The sequence below is a fragment of the Sceloporus occidentalis genome, unplaced genomic scaffold, assembly GCF_023333645.1.
Source record: "Sceloporus occidentalis isolate IW3139 unplaced genomic scaffold, rSceOcc1.0.p SCAF_1, whole genome shotgun sequence".
Taxonomy (NCBI): Eukaryota; Metazoa; Chordata; class Lepidosauria; order Squamata; family Phrynosomatidae; genus Sceloporus; species Sceloporus occidentalis.
Genome location: NW_028316981.1, coordinates 297,938,513 through 297,952,007, shown reverse-complemented (window position 1 = coordinate 297,952,007; position 13,495 = coordinate 297,938,513). Strand labels below are relative to the sequence as shown.

Below are 13,495 nucleotides of genomic sequence, written 5' to 3'. Positions count from 1 at the left end.
TTTTTGTATTTAGTGGAACAGATTCTGATATCCAAGAGAGGTCCTGGAACCAAACTCCAGTAGATACCAAGCCCCCACGGTATATACCTAGTTCACATTCATATCCTTTGCAATTATACTTTTTTTTAAAAAATCATTTAAAAATGCAATATATTCCATTTATATTCTTTTTCCAGTTGTAAAATGTCCTGCCATTCTGCAACTAAAGGGAGCATAAGCCAAAATTTGCATGTTTCAAAGCATGTTGAAGATTTGACTCTAGATTTAGATGTGGATTTCTTAGCTGTGCTGAAGGATCTTCCTTCCTTCTTTAAAACAGGTAAAGGTGCAACACAATAGAAATTCCCCTTAAATGTAGTGGGACATTTCAGAATAGACAGGCATAGGATGGTATTTTAAGATATTGCAGGTAATAAAATAAGGGTTCATTTCACATAATGAGAACACATCAGTGAGTGAATGTATAGATTTGTCTCTTTAATCATCAAAGTTTAATGGGATACCAAATCTGTAGGATTTGAAATCTTTATAAGAAAATGTACACATGTAACAGTCAACAGACACCCAATTAATATTTTAAATGATCAGCTTGTAAAAGAAATAAAAATATATCACAGAGGTTATATCCACAGTCATGAATTCTGTCTCTACAGAAATATAATAAATAAATCACATCATATGCAAATAGTTCTACTTACATCAGTACAACATACTGTGCAGTTATTCATTTTTTTAAAAACCAAACCATTATTATGCTTCTATTCCTAGGTATATTTTCCTACAAACATAACATTGCCCACACTAAAGGGAGGAAGGGTAGACAAAGTCAACCTTCCACATTCTCTATCCTGAGTCCTTTTATTTTCTGTAACTACATACTTCATACAGAAAACAATCAAATCCATTCTATGGCCAGAGTGTACCTGTTTTCTGCTCCAGTTTAAAAGTAAAGCCTGATCTGTTCTTTATTTTTAAAGACAATTTTTTTTTCTTTTAAAACACAGTTTTTAGTCTTGTATTGCTTATCAGGAAAGAACTAGATTAAAACTGGCAAACAAACTCTAAGTAGTCATTTGGAAAAATCTAAGATAAAACTCAAACAGCTCTGCAAGGAAAGCTGTTTACTAGGCCCAAGTTGATCATCCTACTGTGTAGTGATTGGAAACCACTCAAGTCATGCTTTTATGGTCAATGATTTACTGTATTTAAGTTGGTAAGAGAAGCAAATTTGTTCAAGTGGCTGGTTGATAGCCTTCTGAGGGCCGCATCCTGCACTGTAATTCTTATTCACATTTGTTTCCTACCAGTACACTTCACAAAGGGGAAAGGATTTGTGTCAATGTGAACTTATGAGTAAGGCACATTATATCACACCGCTCTCAGATTGGGATGAATAAGTTGTCTGAAGATATGGCTAAAGATTTTATGAGGTTGCCCAAAAGATCTAGAAATATCAGATCCATTTTCTACACCAAGAATGGGTGCCACCCTGCTCCTCCTATACTCCCCCACAGAGCCTCTCCTCACTGTTCTTGGTAGAAGAATGGCAAAGCAGGGTTTCCTTTCCCTCCATGGGATATGATGGATTACATAGATCTTTGCCACTTTGAGACATGGCTCTTGGAATGCCATTGAAACTGGCATGTTTAGTTTGGCTCTTTTCCTCTTGAAAGTCAAAGGTGAAATTCTAACTCCATTCTAATTATTAGCGCAGAGGCAATCCCTCTGGACTTTTAAATATTACAGGCAATTTTCATGTTCTTGTGTGTTTAAAATCATGTTCTGCCAAACATGGCACCCAAAGCACTTTACCATATTAGAAATGAATGCAAAGATTCATTACAACGGTATAAAACCTTATTTTTCCATTATTACCATAACATTCTTACAGTTATAAAGAAGACAGCTAATAATTTTCTAACATCCTGCAGTCCTTAAGAACTTACTCTGAAACAGCATCCATTGACTTCCAAGAACTATTTTATAATAAAGAATTGAAAGTTCCTTTGTTCAGCAGAACCAAATGTTCAGACATTATAACTATTGTTCTAAAAATATATCAATTGCCACCTGGCCAGACTTACATAAATAAACATTTAGTATGTGGCCTGATGTCCAACAACATGCTTATCATACATTCAGACAAGACATTCAGTTACAGATACATTGCCTATAGTTTGGTATAATTGTATGTCTTTTGGGCATTCCAGTTTAATTTTTTTAAAGTCTTTTTTTAAAATGTCTGTTTGGGTACATTTTTTTGGGGGGTATTATGTAGTGGAAATATTAAAGAAACATTTAACTTTTTTTCATATATTGCAATACCTAGTATCTTTCCATAATGTAAGTGGTGTGTCTTAACATATGAATTTCAGCAGCATCAAAGACATTAAGATATTTTGCTGTTGAAGAACATTAGCATTAGTGGTTAAGAAGCACCTTTCAAAATTGTTCATCTAGAATGTGTTTTGAATAAAAAAAGTACAATGGACTCTTCATATCAGTGAGCTTGCAATCCATGGTTTTGACCACCCACGGATGGCCACAGTCCATGTTCAATGGCAGCGTGAGCATGCAGGCATGCTAAAGGGTCTGTTTGCATGTCACCGCCATTGAATAATATATGGTGCAGCCATCTGTGTTTTCTGCCACCCAAGAGGGGGCCTTGAACCAAATTTCCACAGATGGGAAAAGTCCACTGTCTCGGAAAAAAAGAACCCACAAAAATAATTAATTGGTTTTACAAGGTCTCATTTTGACTGTATTTTCCCAATCAAATGCAATGAATCATTACCTAAAATGATATTCTCTATTTGTACTTTCTCTTTAGAGCCAAATCTGTATTCACAGGGATTCATTTCATAGGGATTCACCTTACTGGATCCTCATTCCAGACTTGCTTAGAAAACTAAATCTTTTGAAACCACAACTTCTCACTAATATGTGAACTATTAATACTTTCAAATGTATTTCTTCCTTTACTAGCAAAATTACCTTCCACTTAATTCCAAGGTCTGGTTATAAAAGGTACATAGATCTGTTTTAAAGATCCTTTAGCTTTCCTTCAATGTTTCTTATGGACTTGATTTAGAGTCACTACTCAGTCTAAGGTCTAATCTGCTCTTCGGAAATAATGCAATTGGACACTGTTTTAATTGCCATGGCTCAATGCTATGGAATTCTGGGATTTGTTGTGCTTCGGCACGAGAGCTCTCTGATAGAGAAGGCTAAATATCTCACAAAACTACAAATCCCAGAATCCTATAGCACTGAGCCATAGAAGTTAAAGCACTGGCCAACTGCAGTTTCCGTGGTGCAGATTAGATTTAATTTAGTAATATTAATGCATGTTCCACTGATTTAAATAGATCTAAAGTTTCCATCCAATCATACAAGTGGTTAAAATCTACAGAACCTTATCGACTTCCTAGTATAATATAAGCAGGTACTGATATATTAAAATAGACCCAGTGTTTCTACAAGTAAGAGATACTTTAGCTCTGTGAAGAGATGTGGCATAAGATTGTTTGCAAACTACAGGACCAAAAGTTCTTTCAGTGAAAGGTCATCACAATTAATCCAGTTGTAGATATGCCCTTAGTGGATTAAGAATATGTGTCAAGTATGTAGACATGTATCTGAAGACAGATATTTCCCAACACATTTTGAAACTTCCTAAAGTAATGTTTATACATTTGTTTTGGCAATATAAATAGTAAATCTAAAGGTTGGACTACATGCTTTAAAAAGTTTGTCATAGGTTTGCTGTATGTGTGTGTGTGTGTATTTGCTTTGTTGTTGTTTTGTGCTTTATTCCTGGTGTCAGACATGGCTTGAAGTACACTGGAAGGTGTGTTAAGGTACCTTAGTAGATATATTTCCCCTCCTATTTCTTATCCATGAACCTAGACAGCACCAAAGTAATTGTCAGACAGGGGTCTTGCTTAAAGTTAGAACAGATACACACACACACACACCTCACCAAACAACAGAGGTTGTCCCTGTAATATATCTAAACTATATGATTAAATGTCAAAGTCAGAATCAATACCATTGCAATTCCAATTTCTATGTATAGTTGCGAAATTTGGATAGTGAAGAAAGCTGACAGGAAGAAAATAAACTTGTTTGAAATGTGACACTCAAGAAGAGTTCTAGAGGTAATCGAAATAGTCTGTCTCTTGGCTGAGTCAGTACTCAAAATGGAGGCTGTAGTCAAGAAATCAAAAGAAGACTAGGACTTGGAAGGGCAGTTATGAAAGAACTAGATGATTCTTGTTTGAATTTCAGGTGAATGTTCTGACCAAGGCCATCCAATGGGTTTTATGGTCCAAACACTCAAGCCACTACAACATGCTGGCTCTCAATTGTTGTAGCATAAGGTTTCATGGTATACTTTCATAGACCAAGTCTACAAAACCTTATGCTACAACTTTTTTCACACAGTTAGTCTCAAAGGTGATACAAGATCTATTTGCATAATAAAAACTGTTTATATTACCTTAAAATACTTGACATTCATTTAACTTTTAATAATCAAATGATCTGATGGTTGTAGCATTGTAGGATTAGTTCACTGAATTTAATATGTATTTTTAAAATTAGGAGTTCAAAAATAAATTCTGGATAGCTCCCTTTGGGATTCTAAAATGAAATCAAGATAGGAGTTGATTCTTTTGCATGAACATTATATGACTGAACTTAAAATGTGAAGTGACTAAATGTACTTCAAAAATTTGCAAAGATTTGGAATTATTTTTATTGGTCCAACTTCTGTGGGGAAACATGAAACTGTGCACATCCTGAAGGACTATATGAAGTTGGAAAAAATGTCATACCCACCAACAGCTGCTCATTCAATAAAATGTACATCCAACCTACTTTACTGTCTATTTTTTGTTGGCTCAGTATGAGCATCTAGATTCTTGTGTAGTTTTGAAATCAAATTCCAGCACATCCTTCTGTGTAGCATTTGTAGATGTTGGTCATAACCCAAATTTCAACTGGATAAAAGCTAGATGTTTGAATTTCAGGTGGAGTTGAGCATATTGAATACTCAGCTAGATAGACCTATTTAATTTAATGTTTATGTATGTGTGAATGCATGGTCTCTTAAGGAAGGAGATTCTGAATGTGTGGGTTTTCAATGATTTCCTTGAAAAGACTGAAACCTAACAACAACAGCATAGTGCTGGAATTGTGAAAACTGTTGAAAAGAAACTGATTATTTACAATCTAAACCAGTGGTTTTCAACTGTTTTCCAAAGAACTTTAGTGTTCCTGAAAAGTTATCAGAGTACATTCAACAAGATCAGCAAAGACAAATAAGTCTCTTTGAAGAACAGCTGGTCTTCAGTCTTAGAATCATAGAGCCCTAGAGTTGGAAGTCACCCCATTCAATCCCATTCCATGAAGGAATATACAACTGAAGCTCTCCTGAAATATGCTCATCCAACCTCTGTTTAAAGATGGAGATTCCACAACCCTCTGAGGCAGTCTATTCCACTTACAAACACTCTTACAATAAAAGTGTTCTTCCTAAAGTTTAGAGGGATTCTCTCTTGTAATCTGAATCTCTCGAACTGTGTTCTAGTCTCAGGAGCAGCAGAACAAAATTGCTCCATCTTCTACATGACACCCCTTCAAGATATTTAAATATAGCTTTCATAACCTCTCAGTCTTCTCCAAATTAAACATATCCTGCTTCTTAAGTAATTCCTCATAAGACATGGTTTCTAGATCATTGTACACACAGTAGAATAGAGGGGGAAGGAAGCAGAAGGACTATATACTCCAACCCCCTGACATGCAGGAATATGCTATCATAGCACTCCTGAAACATGCCCATCCCCTGAAATGTAGTTACAAAAAATTGTGTGGGTGTTGTAGCTGAAGGTAGGGATGGCTAGATCTGTTAATTATGCCATTTCTCAGTTTCTCATTTTTCCCCTATTCTTAAATTTTGTTCACTCTAAATTTTGAGATTTTTTTGGTCACATTAAAATTCTATACATTTTTGTGCACCTTTCTTCTAATAAGTGTTTTTGTATGCAATCTTGTTTAACACACACTTTTTTGAAACCATTTCCCTAAGATAAAAACATTTTTTTAAAAAAAATCACTAATAGATGCATTTCATGTCAACTGTTCCATAATAAATGTAGGATATACTTTTTCATAAGAGAACTTCATTGAAAAATCTGGAAAGGTGTAAATTTTGAAGGATAACTTAATTTTGCTGTGCATATTAGTTTGAAAATGCAAAACTAGGTAAGTCTGCATTAAAATGAATAATAAACATAGTTCATTTTCATCTCTTGGTCTAGCTCACACATGCCAATTCATGCAGGATAACAAGTAAGGCCCAATATGAGCAAAATGCATATCTTGGTACAGGTTGAATTTCCCTTATCTGAAATTCCAAAATTGTCCACATGTGGCTGAGATTGTGCCACCTTTGCTTTTTGATGGTTCAGTGTACACAAACATTGTTTCATGCACAAAACTATTACAAATATTCTCTATAAAATTACCTTCAGTGTCTATACAAAACATAAATGAATTTCATGTTTAGATTTGTGCCCCATCTCCAAGATATCTCATTATGTATATGTAAATTTTCAAAAATCTGAAAAAAAAAATCAAAATCTAAAGCACTTCTGGTCCCAAGCATTTTGGATGAGGGAGACTCAATCTGTACTTGCTTCAGGGTCTTCTATGTGCTGGGTTCAACAGCCACCCAGGTAGTATGCTCAGAAGACGCAAATAGGTACACAAGATGCGGTAGAGACAATGGTAGCTGAAGGTTGCATCTTGCAAGTATGTGGCTGATGTGAATGTCTGGGCCTCCCTAGCATGTACACTGCCTGTCTGGACATCAAAAGCTGTTTTTATTAGCAAGCACACAAATATTTTCTGGAGGATAAACTGATATGGAAAGACTCTGTGAAGGCTGAAAGTATGAAGAAAAACAACTGGCCTAAAAGCACTTCAAAAATAGCACAGGTAATATTTCTTATCAATAGTAATATCTTGAGATTCATGTATCCTTTCAATAAGAGAGATGGGGGTACTAAGGAAAGTTTTTCTTAGAGATAGCATGGAAATAATAGCCAGAGTAGCCTCTATATTAATAGTGGAAATTTGCAACTTAATCTGAGAGGAAAGGAAAGAAGCAGGAAAAGTGGTCCAATAGAAAAAGGGAAAAGACTCTTATTATTTACAACTAAAAAGTTTTGTGTTTAGTATTATTCACACTTCAAAAAAGAAAAACAGCTCTTCAAATGTGCATTCCCCTTGGTTTTTCAAACCCCCAAATATACTTTTTCCAAATAGAAAAATATAAGACGAAGAATATCTAAACATAAAATATTAACCCAGAACTGTCATCATTCACACAACCCAAAAACAAAAATCCAAGAAAAAAAAACACACTGTTGAGTTGTCTTTACTATACAAAACCACTTTGATAATAGTATTTACATAGTTTGGACCCTACTCAGATCTTAAATTGTCAGTGGGTTATTTGCTTCCTATTGAAAAATCCAGACTATGGATGCCATGCTGCAGCCTGACCCTGTTTTTATTTACTTGAAACTAAGTACAACAGGGTTCAGTGGAAGATATTGCTAAAGTAAATGACCTGGTGCACAAATAGCTGGTTTAGATGATCACTACAATCATGTCATATGGATGGCTGTCACACATGTATGAATGGACAGAACAAATGTCTTCTCTTGTTCACTAGTTTAAATGTCAGTGACAACAATCAAAGGCTGAAGGAGGAGCAGGGTGATATGATGTGGAGCAGAGAAGAAACCAGAATGCCTGCAGGATGTCCCATTCTTTTGTGCATGTGTGCATGTTTCAAAATACATGCATGCACAGAAATCAGCATAAGGTGCTTTGGCTGAGGCAGATGTCTCATTTCCAGGCACTGGCACTAGTAAGACCTGATCTGCAGATCAAATGGAATAAGAAAGGAAAAACATGACAAAATGGACTGTACTACTTCCAAGTGCACGAGAGGGAAATTATAGCTTTGAATCCCTCCATGCTAGAAACCTCCTCTGGTAAAAATGTAGCAAGGAAGTGAGAGATTGAAGTAGACATTTCTTCTTTCAAATGTTAGGTGTATTTTTTTCTAACTGCAGGGTGTATGTGTGTATACTGTTTAGAAATAGCAACTGCCCCACACACCTATGCTCTGAAGTGGTAAATCTATTTTACCACTTCAGGATTCTAAACTCATAATATTTTATACATAGGCCAAGCCAGGCCATAAGTCTCTCTTTCTTTTCTGTAAACCTTTTGTGCTTTTCTTGTAGAGAAAACATTCAAAGAATGAGGGTAGGAAATGTGCCAGCATAGTCCTGTGATAGGCTTCCTATACATAGTTGGTGGAAATGGTGTTATGTATGTGTAACTTCCAGGATATAATTTTTTTGTGCAAATGGAATTTCTTTGAAGTCCAAATTTCCTTTCCAAGAACACTGGCAAGCACTTAACATGCTTACATCAATTTCAAACACATCTGTCATGAATCCATCCACAGGGATCACTTGTGTACTATCTTCACAACAAATGCATTGTATAAAAGGGGTCCTTAGAATCATATCTTGCCTTTCCTCAAGCTTTTGGTTTCTTATGTTCCAAGAACAAAACAAGCTCACACTTTTCCAACAAATTCTTGTATGACCCACACGTTCCTTTCTTTTTCCATCCTGCCTCCACTGTTCAATACATCTTTCTGTTCTTGCTGTGAAGCAAAACCTGTATTTCTGAGACCACATTTCTTTTGTAATCTGTTGTGAGAAGCAGCTAATAAAGGATGACCTGACGTTTAAAAAGAGGCAGACAGAAGAACCATTCACATTTCCAAGATGAAAAATGACTGACAAGATATTGTATCAGAATACACACAAAGGGTTAAAACCATCTTGCCCAACTGCACTTTTGTCAGTTTTCTTTCAGTGAGATTTTTTAAAGGCCATGTGGCATAATGTGGCTAGTAAATCATTCCTGAGTTTCTGGGGGGGAAAGATAAAGTTACTCTACTTCCTTAAAAGCTGAGTCCTTAATGAACTTCTTTTCTGTAACTGTCTTTGGTAGCATCCATTTGTCTATAGGTTTTCCCTGCAAAAACAATTTTGTCTCTCTACTTCATGCAGCAGAAAAGTGAGACCTTATAGAGTCTTCTCGTAATTGGCGGTGCTTGCCGATGTTGTATTCTTCCAGTTGACTTCTCCTCTCAATAGTTATTTTGTATTTTTTCCTGCATAAAAGGAATGGAGAGAATAAATGAGAAATTCCTCCTCCTTTTTTGAATAATTCACATAACTCCCTTCACAAAAGAGCATCTATAAAGAAGATGTGTTTCTTATGATAAACGAAGTGAATGTATATCACTGCTAGAAGATTAAAAGAAGTGCCCTGGAGCATTGCTTACTCTCAAAGTTAAGTCATATTCAAAGGTTTCAGACAAATTGCCCATTCTTTCACAAATTTGAAACAAAATGATCAAGAAGCCAGTATGTAATTCAACTGAAACTTTGATGTCAAGGCTGCAGCTAGTGAAACTGTTCAACTGTTAGTTCTCTGAGATGTTTACATCAGCAATATGAATCATGTGGCCCTCCAGTAGTTGGACTGTACCTTCTAACATTCCTCAACATTGATTAAGCCAGCTAGGGCTGTTGGGATATAGCAATAACAATAGCAAGTACATTTCTGTACCGCTTATCAGTGTACATAAGCACTCCCTAAGCGGTTTAGAAAGTGTAAACTTATTGCCCCCAACAAGCTGGGTACTCATTTTAGTGATCTTGGAAGGATGCAAGCCTGAGTCGAGCTTCAGCCCCCTTGGCTGGGATTGAATTCACAACCTTATGGTTTGTGAGTGAGTGGCTACAGTATAGACATTTAACCACTGCACCACCAGGGCTCCTTATATGTGATTCAACAACATGGAGAGGACTGGTAGAACCCCCCCTCCCCATATCAATTGTATCCTTTGTTTCCAGTTAAATCAATGTTGTTATGTAGTTGTTGTGTGCCTTCAGGTTGTTTTCAACTTACTGCAACCCTAAGGGGAACCTATCCTTGGTAAGATTTGTTTAGAGGAGGTTTGCCATGGCCTTCCCCTGAGGCTGAGAGCATGTGACTTGCCCAAGGTCACCCAGTGCGTTACATGGCCAAGTGAGCAATCAAACCTTGGTCTCCAGAGTTGTAGTCCAACATTCAAACCACTATGTCATGCCTTAGTGAAATCAATACTGATCCATTAAAGTGCAATCCACAAATCTATATACCCCAAAATATCTACATGCCTAATTCATGGTTAGCCTGTGTAAATTCTTACATTGTTAATATACAGCAATAAAAAAATTAAAATGCTGTGTTAAGATAGATATACAGCTAAAACAGGACTATTAAGAAACCTGGGGATATCCTCATGCTCAGGAGGACCCTTATGTTTGCAGAATTAGAAAAAACTATGTCAAGGGAAAAAGCCCCAAATGGTTTGAGCTTGCCTAATTGTGACAGAATGTTAAGTGTCTACTGGGGGTAAAGGTGGAAAATAGAAAATGAAGAAGAGGAATGGTTTGGACTGTCCTGAAAAAACAACAACCTGTAGTTGGGTGGCTGAAAAACTGAACAGGACACTCTAAACTGCAGAATGTATTTGTTCCTAATACTTATTAGTCTGTATTTCTTTATATACAAGATTGGTGTAGAAAATTCCCATCCATAAAGATAATCTTCGGGGGGAAGGGGAAATTGTATGTTGATTTTCAGCAACACACATGCTTTCATTGTGATCACTATTAATTTCAGACAACACTTCTCATGTTTTCTCTTATAATGATCTATTTCACAGCATGACCCCAAGAATATAGCAACAGTGCATTATGTACCAGATATGTTATTTAACCTTGCACTGTACATCTTCAGTCTTTTGAAATAAATAAATAAATAAATAAATAAATAAATAAATAAATAAATAAATTTTGATTCATTCTTCCAGAGGTTTAGGAGTAAAGGTGGTGGAACCAATTGTTTTGACGTATATAACTACTCGTGCATCATAAGAAAGGTACCAAGACGGGCTAATGGAAATAAAGGATTTGGATAGGTCAATATAAAAAAAAATGCAATATTAAGCCATACTTGTACTATTTTTCTTTTCATAATACACAATCACAAACCAACCATATACAAACTTTCCCCTTATTACATTAAAATGCTTTGTTTTAAGCCTATAATCAATTTATTCAAATGCAAAAGTATTTTTTCTGCATGGTTCAATTTGAATGAGTAATGAAATATCTACTATGGTTCTGAATCCTATACCACTAGTGGATCATGTCTGAGAAAGGGAGTGGGGTTGGTCCTACTGGGCAACTGGGTACTTTTGATTGATATTATTTAATTTGGATGTTTCAAAGATATTTCTCATAATAAAGCACCTCTAGAAAGAGCGAGCTGCCAGCGTGATAAGTTCAAGGTGTATCTACACTGTAGAAATAATGCAGTTTGACACCACTTTAAGTGCTGTAAGATGGAGCCATGCCAGTTTTAGTGGTGTCAAACCACATTATTTCTAGAGTGTAGATGTAGCCTCCAATAAATAAAGAAGTAGGATCCAAAATACCGTTATTTATTTATTTTCTGATACTACCTTGAATCCAAGGTAGATTCTACCTTATATTTCTGATTCTACTTTGCATCCAAGAAAAGGACACTTTCCTGTCACTATAATAGAAGGTGCTATTATGTCCTTGGAGTGGTAGTTCTTTCACAATGTGTATGAGTATTTGGAGAAACATGGCCATCTATCAGGGATGCTTTGATTGTGATTTCCTGAATGGCAGGGGGTTGGACTGGATGGCCCTTGTGGTCTCTTCCAATTCCATAATTCTATGATTCTATGAGCTGAGCTATACACCGATAGAACTGGTAGCAATTTGGGTTTTCATGGCTATCTATTATGATCAGATTTATGTTATACTATGTGTTAATACTAAGCTGTAGGGCTAGCTAGGCGCTATTGCTTAATGTTGGCAAAATGTAAACAGGCTTCTGTAGATACTTCATTACACTTGAAGACAGAATATAGATTCCTGAAGAGAGAATATAGTGTAGCATGATTTCAAGGGGTCACGTATGGTAGGTATAAACAGTGTTCTTCCCAAACTGAACTAACCTGAAAAAGTAGAAGGCCATCAACAATCCTGCTCCTAATAAGGCACCCACAACTATTCCTGTGACTGCTGATTCTCCTAGACCACCTGCTTGAAAAATTAAAAAGAAGAAATAAGCAACAATAGATGAGAAAAAATTGCACTGAAGCTTACAAACCACTGAAAAGACAAATCTATTTCAGAACTACATTTATCCAGATGCTTAGTAAAATTTTACTTTAGGTTCAGCTACTTTTATGAGTCAGAATCCTCTTGCTGAACTGCACTAATAAGTATACCAGGGTAAGATTTTTTTGGGAAATTGCTTAAAAAGATATCTAGTACTTCCTTGTGCAACACCTCCCCAAGCAGTGCCAGACAATGAAGCCTGAGTCCAGCTCTGCTGCTCTACCCAGATGGCCACTAACTGCAAAACCTCCACAGAGGGGAAGGAGAATATTTTTGGCAACTGGATGACCAACTCTATTACACTTGTGAGTCATTATACTCTATTTGTTGTCCAATAGGATTCTGGCCATGGTATTTCTTTTATATTTACATTAGTGTTGTTATTTAAGAACAAACACACAACTCTCTCCCCTCCTCATCAATGAAATTTACTAAGGCAATTAGTAAATGGAGGTGCCTCAGCGTGGACATGGTTTTAGAGAAAGGCAGCATTATTTATTCAAGTTTTTCAGTTCATTTTTTTACTGTTCAAGTTATATAATATATCTCAAAAGGTTACTGCAAAATTATAATTCTAAATAAAAAATGGAATGTTTTAGGATAAGTTGTAGCTACCTTTTGTGTTCATATGATGTTTTTTGCTCTGACTTTCATAGTTTGCCAGTCAATTATGCAACTTTATATATTGATGATGATTCCTAAATATGAGAACCTAGCCACCTGATTGCCCAGGAGTGCTCTGTTTGCAAATCTGAGAGGCAAATGAAACAGGCAATATGTACTTTATGTTGCTACATTTGTGTATATAACACTTGGCTTCTGGGGGAACCCTGGGGAAGTTTAGAAAGACCACCTCTGTCTGGTACACTTTGGGACTGTAAATTCAGGCCGCTAACATAGCCTCAAGCTAGAGTGTTCAGTGTCTGCTCTTTCGTTCCTGCTAATTCATAGTTGTTTCTTTTGACTGCTTGCTTCCTTTGCCATGGATGGAGTGCTAGTCATTGGGTAAAGAATTTTACCTGCATTCCTGCATGGCTATTTGATTCCAGGCCTCTGGTCTTCTTCATACCAATCATATTTTGATTCATGGTGATTTGTCTTTTGGCTTCAATAACTTTATCATA

At 36.1% G+C, this 13,495-nt stretch overlaps 1 protein-coding gene across 2 annotated transcripts in view; it reads right to left on the bottom strand.

The window, feature by feature from the left end:
* Positions 1-6,539: 6,539 nt before the first annotated feature.
* The window catches only part of LOC149324130 (atrial natriuretic peptide receptor 3-like), an 81,723-nt gene continuing 74,767 nt past the window's right edge, over positions 6,540-13,495 (bottom strand). Inside the window, exons 7-8 of one of the 2 annotated variants that reach the window (XM_089496806.1) lie at positions 12,206-12,293; positions 6,540-9,274 (exon numbers count right to left, since the gene is read on the bottom strand). In XM_089496806.1, the coding sequence (XP_089352932.1) occupies positions 9,163-9,274; positions 12,206-12,293 (200 nt within the window). In that variant the 3' untranslated portion in view covers positions 6,540-9,162. The remainder of the gene's footprint in view (positions 9,275-12,205; positions 12,294-13,495) is intronic. The other variant, XM_089496810.1, reaches the window with a different exon arrangement.